This window comes from Cebus imitator, unplaced genomic scaffold (genome assembly GCF_001604975.1).
Source record: "Cebus imitator isolate Cc_AM_T3 unplaced genomic scaffold, Cebus_imitator-1.0 Scaffold25, whole genome shotgun sequence".
Lineage (NCBI taxonomy): Eukaryota > Metazoa > Chordata > Mammalia > Primates > Cebidae > Cebus > Cebus imitator.
In genome coordinates, this window is record NW_016107340.1 from 7,393,580 (window position 1) to 7,400,525 (window position 6,946).

The window sequence follows — 6,946 nt, forward strand, 5'->3', positions numbered from 1 at the left end:
AAAACAAAAAAAAAAGAAAGAAAAAGAAAAAAAGACTGGGTGAGGTGGCTCACACCCTGCACTTTGGGAGGCTGAGGCGGGTGGATTGCTTAAGCCTAGGAGTTTGAGAGCAGCCTGGGCAACATGGTGAAACTCCATCTCTACCCCAGAAAATACAAAAATTAGCTGAGTATGGTGGTATGTGCCGGTAGTCCCCGCTTCTCAAGAGACTGATGCAGGAGGATTGGCGTGGGCCTGGGAGGTCAAAGCTGCAGTGAGCCATGATTGTGCCACTGCACTTCAGTCTGGGTGGTGACAGAGTAAGACCCTGCTCAAAAAAAAAGAGTTAACTAAAGCACTATTACACTGGGTGTCAGATGGTGTCAGTTCTCAGCTCTGCCCACAGTTTGAACAAGCTTCTCAAATTTGTTTTCCAGTGTGTGCCTTGGTTTCCACCTTGATAAAATAGAGTGTCAAATCAGACCATAAAGGTTAAAGAGAACATTTTCAAAATTAACAAATGAGTGTCTTTTATTCAGTATTCATTCAACAAATGTTTTGTACTAACTGCTAGCTTGAAGGTTCTAGCATCTCTTGGTGGAAGCTCAGAAGGTCATTCAGAATTCAACTTATTTTTTGCCACCTTAGGGAAAGTTTTCCTGATTCCCTGTGACTGGCTTGGGGTGTGCTTCTATAACATTCCTGTGCACAACTCTCTCATAGCATTTACTTCTGTTTTTTTCCTCTGTTTTTTAATTTTGTTTTTTCTTAGATGCAGGGTTTCACGGTATTGCTCAGACTGATACCAAACTCTTGGGCTCAAGCAATCCTCCCACATCAGCCTCCCAAAGTGCTCGGATTACAGGTGTGAGCCACCATGCCCAGCCTTACCTCTGTTTTAATTTTCAAGAAAAAGGCTTCAGGCCATGCATGGTGGCTCACTCCTGTAATCCCAGCACTTTGGGAGACCAAGGTGGAAGAACTGCTTAAACCAGGAGATCAAGGCTGCAGTAAGCTATGATCACACCACTGCATTCTAGCCTGGGCAATAAAGCAAAACCCTGTCTCAAACAAAAAAGAGAAAGGAGAAAGGGAGGTGCTTCCATGTAAAACTACAGTCCTTGAGGGCAGAGACAGATTGTATTTGAGTCATTGTTCTATCCCCAGTGACTAGCATAATGTCTGGCATATAATGAAAACTCAAAATATTTTTTGCTAAGCAAATGAGTGAAGTATGGCATTTTGTTAACCTCAGAGCACTTGTTGAACTTCAGGACAACACCAGATGACTGTCCCTTAGCCTACCTCCTAAGTTTCAAAACTAAACAAAACCCTTAAATTCTAAAAGAATCTGGGTGATCTAGAATTCAGCTGAGTTGGCTACAATCCTTTTGGCTCTAGGTCAGACCCATATCAGAAGCATTCTTGTCCTTCTTTGGATTGGTTTCATAGGTCCAACTCTGTCCTAAATAACTAGGATAAACTAGCTTTAAAGGAAAATTTAAAAGACCACAATTTCCAGTTAGGTCCAGGGAAGTTAATCAACTTTCTAAAGTTGTTTACAGATTTTTGTAGAAGTTTCTAGAGATGAAGTTCATAGCATTTATTAAATTCTCAAAGAGCTAAAGGATGGCTTACCTGTGGAAGAGTAAGTACCACTATAAGCCTAATCCCATTTCCATCCCCAGGATAATTTTAGGGTCATAACCTTACAGCCAAGACAATCTAAATATTTCATGTGACCTTTGGAGAGAGAATGTTGTGCTTTCTCTCCACTTAAATTTACCTTAAAATTCTAGTAAATCCATGAATTCTTTGAGAGCAGCTTTTAGTTTCAGTTGCCCGTCACCTGTTTGTGATAACATCACAAAATGTTCAACAGAGGCTTTTAGGGATATACTCTGATTTCATTTGCATTAATCCGCAAACTCATACAGTAGTTAATGTTATTTATACCTAGAATGCTTTTGAATGTACTAAAACTTTAGTTATAGAGTTGTAATCATTATTTATGCCCTTAATTTAAGAATTCTCAAGAATTTGCATAAATGGACACCCAATACAATAGAATATGTTTCTTATCATTATTCATCATGATAAGTGCTTATGTAAAAAATGTGACTTGTGAAATAAAATAAATGATCAGATCATTGTTAGAATTTGATAGCATAACCACTTGGGTTATATAACTTTTAATGTGTCTACTAATTATATACAATTTCTGCCTTTACATCACCATCTGGAATGTTAAAAAAAAAAAAAAAACCCAACTTCTTTATGTTTGGGGTGGAGTAACCAAAGTAAATAACCACTTACAATAATGTGTGTTAAAATTTATATTCCATAATTATAAATTTATGCTTACATCATTAAATCTATTTTTAATGTCATTACCACTTTCAATCTCAAGTCCAGAATACACATTTAAAGTATTTTTAGTCAATAACTGTTGTTAATTATTGAACTTAATGGAGTTAAATCTGTTTGTTCAAAGACTACATAGGCCCAGAAGAGATCCACAGTAATGGTCAGTTGAAATATCTTATTGGGTTCATTAATGCATGAATGGCTGACATTTCAGTTTTTTTGTTTTTATTTTTTGTTAAGCTAGCAGTGTTATCTTCATTTTATACAATTTTTTTATTCATTGTGTTGCATTTTTCATGTTGCACCCTTAAATTCATATGTATAACATGTCATGCAAAAAACTTTTAGAAAAAAATTTTATACACGTTTATGTATCAGAAGACGGTGGTGAGTAGTACTGGATTAGTCATTGTCAGTCATATCTTAAATTTCCACAACTCTTCTTGTAAGGCTGGGTTTTTAAAAATCAACATTTTAAATGTTGATAAAATGTTTTATAATGTTCTGGGCTTTCTTTAATTACCTGTTTTTCTTCTCCTTACAGTTTGTAGATAAAGTTGGTGAAAGCAACAATATGGTATAACAACAAGTGAATTTGAAGACTCATTTAAAATATAGTGTTATTTATAAAGTCATTTGAAGAAATATTCAGCACAAAATTAAATTACATGAAATAGCTTGTAATGATCTTTACAGAAGTTCAAAACGTATAGCCTACAAAGTACCAGCAGCAAAGAAGCAATGAAAACAGGCTTGTACTCAAGTGAACTAAGAAGTCAGCAAGCAAACTGAGAGAGGTGAAATCTATGTTACGATGCACATGAAACTCTTGAAGGCTATTTGTATTGTTTTTCCACAGTGTGCGAAACATAGCCATCCTTAGAGAACTGTGGTGCCTGTTTCTTTTCATTTTGAAGGCTCAGGAGCACCCATAGGCATTTGCTTTTTAGAAACGTCCACTGCAGTGGCAAAAATATTTCCAGTTCCACTCTCTCTCTGAAAGTGATGCATGAATTCGATTGAATTATGTCATTTTAATGTATTAAAACCAAGGAAAACCCATTTTTTTTGTATGGATTACTTTTTTTTGTAAACATGGTTAAAATAAAACTTTTGTGGTTCTTCTGAATCTTAATATTTTGAAGCCAGGTGAAAATCTGAACTAGATATTCTTTGTTGGAATATGCAAAGGTCATACTTTACTAACTTTTAGTTTCTAAATTATAGCTAAGTTTGGTGAGCAACCTACTCTGGAAATTCTCATATTTCTTGGGAGTCTGCCCTCCTAAGTATCTGTCTATATCATTCATTACATGTAAGTATTTAACAAAAAACCATTCTTGACCATGAATGAAGTAGTCTGTTTCATAGCTTGTCTTACTGAATAGTCTTATTTAAGATACTAAATGATGCAAACCAAATGGATTTTTTCCATGTCATGATGTAATTTTTCTTTTTTTTTTTTTTTTTTTTTTTTTAGTAGTGTTTTTTTTTTTTTTTCACAAATTAAAATAACAAACTTGATAATGTTTACTTTAAGACATAACACGCATTAAAAGGTTAAACTTAAGTGACTATTTTTAAAGGGCTATTCGTTTAATCCGAGTTTTCCCTTATTTTCAGCTTTTTCCTAGCATCTAATATTCAATAAGCATGATATGTCCTTCATAGGATCACTCATCTTGAGTTAATTGAGAAAATACCTGAGTTCACATGCTGAAGTTATTTTACTGTAATTAAACTGGCTATAGTTTCTTAAGAACATGACACTAAAAAAAAAAAAAATGATATTTTTCCACTGTTGCTGATTATTAGACAGCAGGAAATCGCAGTTTTCTTCTTTAGTTTTACAAGTTGTGGCAGCTTTAGTGGTAGATGTAGGAAAACATTTCAAACAGCCACAGTACTGTTTGTTTTACCACTGATTGCACTGTTTACTTTTTTTTGACAGTTGCAAAGCTTTTTAATGCATAAAATTATCATTGGAATTTGTGGTATTCATTTACAAACATGTCTACAAAAATAGATTCCAGCTTATTTTATTTTTAGTTAAATCTATTGATACACAGAGAACTCCCAATCTTGCTCATCTAAATAAGGAAAGACTTGGTGTATAGTGTAATGGTTTGATCTGGAGGATTACTGACATTTTTGGTACTTGCATTTGACTTACGGTGTGTCTGTGAAAATGCGATAATAGTGACAAATGGAGACTCCTACCTCAATAGTTAATGGAATAATAAGAGCCTACTGTTGTGTCTAATGTCCTTCAAAAAAGGAATATCCTCATTTGGAGAGTGTCAAATATATACTTTTGAGGAGTGACTTATGTAAGGTGCCCAGCAGAACTCTGTTACACATATTTTTGACTCATATTATTTACAATGGTTTGATAATTCTACCTTTTTACAGCAAGAATAGTATCTGCTAATTTAAGACACATCTGTATCATTTAACTCCTTTGTAGACATGAATTTCTATCAAAATGTTCTTTGCACTGTAACAGAGATTCCTTTTTCAACAATCTTATTTCAGAAAGCATTATTAGACTTGAAAGGGTTTGATAATCTCCCAGTCCTTAGGAAGATTGAGAGACTGGAGCAGTTTTCAGTTTTAAATGAGTCTGCAGTTAATATCAAATGTGAGTTTGGGACTGCCTGGCAACACTTATATTTGAATCCTTGATGAGACTCTATTTTTAAACATACTAGTTTTCTGATAGAAAGCACTATACATCCTATTGTTTTTTTCCTTCCCAAAATCAGCCTTCTGTCTTTGTAACAAAATTATACTTTATAGAGATGGAGGAAAAGGTCTAATACTATATAGCCTTAAGTGTTTCTGTCATTGTTCAAGTGTATTTTCTGTAACAGAAACATATTTGGAATGTTTTTCTTTTCCCCTTATAAATTGTAATTCCTGAAAATACTGCTGCTTTAAAAACTCTCACTGTCAGATTATATTATCTAACAATTGAATATTGTAAATATACTTGTCTTACCTCTCAATAAAAGGGTACTTTTCTATTAATTGGTGGTCAAATATATGTGTGTTATGAAGTTCTAAAAGTTAATTTAGCATTGCAAAATAACCTCAGTTTTTAAAAATTCACCTTATATGCAATTTTTTTCTTATCAAACAATCTTCACATCTTTCATTTCCAAATTTTCTAAATGTACTAATGAATACAGATGGGCTTCAAGTAAGCCAAAAACATTCCTAATTTTGAAAACTAAAAAAGTCACGACTTTGGGCAATATGCTGTTTTTTAAAAATCAGACTCTATGTATTATGTTATTCAATAGACATTTTCTGAGTACCTCTTGAATACTAAAAGTCCTGTGCTGAATTTGGGAGACCCAGGAGAACAAAATGTGGCATCTGCTCATTAAGTGTTTATAATGTTAACATTGCTTGTAAATTCTTAGCTGTATTTCCAAATAACTTGTCCTGGCCTGTACTGCAAACACATGGTGGTAGAAGAATTTGTGGTCTAAACATCCCAACCTCTTGTTTTCTCCCAGTCAAGAGTTACTAAAACTATTCAGCCTTCAGCTGTGTGATTGATTGGCATTTTCAAAAGGTGTCTGGAGGAAAAAAAAATAATGCCAGCTTTAACTCTGGGAGGTTTGTTTTGAGATGTAATTTTTTACAAGCCTGTGCATGTATTCATCTTATTATAGGGTTATGTTTTTTTTTTTTATTTCTTTGTGGCAGAGGGAAGAGAACTGTTTTTAATGTAGGCCTAGGGATTTAGAACTGTCACTGCTATTTGTGTTATCCAGAAGCCTGCCACAGAATTTATATTGCTACAGGCAGTTGGGACAGTGTTCTGAAAGCTGCTATGATTGCTACTATTAATTGCAAAATTTAAAAAGTGGTCAGGGAACTTAGAAATTAGATGCTTTAATATTTTTTCTCAGAATGGAAAGAATCTTTCTTTGTCATCCCACTAAGATTACCACAACACCTGCAGTGGTTTGATTGTAAATTTTGTTAAGGCCAAAAAACTACTGGCCAAGTCTACCACTTAAAATACCCAGTAGGTATTTGTTGAATTCACTAATTAAGCTGCAAATCCAGACTATTGTTGGGTGAATGGGAAGTCTTGAATCTGCTATTAAATATCCAGCCTGTCTCTCTAATCTTGACCTGCACCAAAAGGCCCCAACCTCAGTCCTTCTGTTACCTGTATCCATGTAGGAGATGGAACACTAGAAGCATGCCCAAAATTCTTCATTGACTAATATGTGTTTCCATGACCTCAGCTTTACTCAAGGCCTGATTAAAATGTCACTGTTATCATATCTTTCCTGACCAGCTAGGCCAAAACAGCTGCTCCTTCCTTGTCTTCTCCTACAGCTTTCCACTTGCTTTGTATTGATTTGGTTATGGAAAAGATTCTTGAGGTTCGAAATCTCTTCTTACATTTGTATCTCCAGTTCCTGGCCTTCAATAGGTGTCCAGTAAATGTTGGTTTAATGAGTGAAAGTTCATTCTTTCAACTCTTCTGTTGCTAGCCCCCGATCACTTTTAATATATTGAAATCAACCTCTGTCAGCCATAGAGTTGAATCTAATGATCTGGCCCCCACAGAAGT

General features: G+C 34.6%; 1 protein-coding gene across 2 annotated transcripts in view; it reads left to right on the forward strand.

The window, feature by feature from the left end:
- Positions 1-5,376, forward strand: part of GOLT1B (golgi transport 1B) — a 15,986-nt gene extending 10,610 nt beyond the window's left edge. Inside the window, exons 5-6 of one of the 2 annotated variants that reach the window (XM_017522957.2) lie at positions 2,474-2,506; positions 2,891-5,376. In XM_017522957.2, the coding sequence (XP_017378446.1) occupies positions 2,474-2,482 (9 nt within the window). In that variant the 3' untranslated portion in view covers positions 2,483-2,506; positions 2,891-5,376. The remainder of the gene's footprint in view (positions 1-2,473; positions 2,507-2,890) is intronic. The other variant, XM_017522956.1, reaches the window with a different exon arrangement.
- The last annotated feature ends 1,570 nt before the right edge of the window (positions 5,377-6,946 follow it).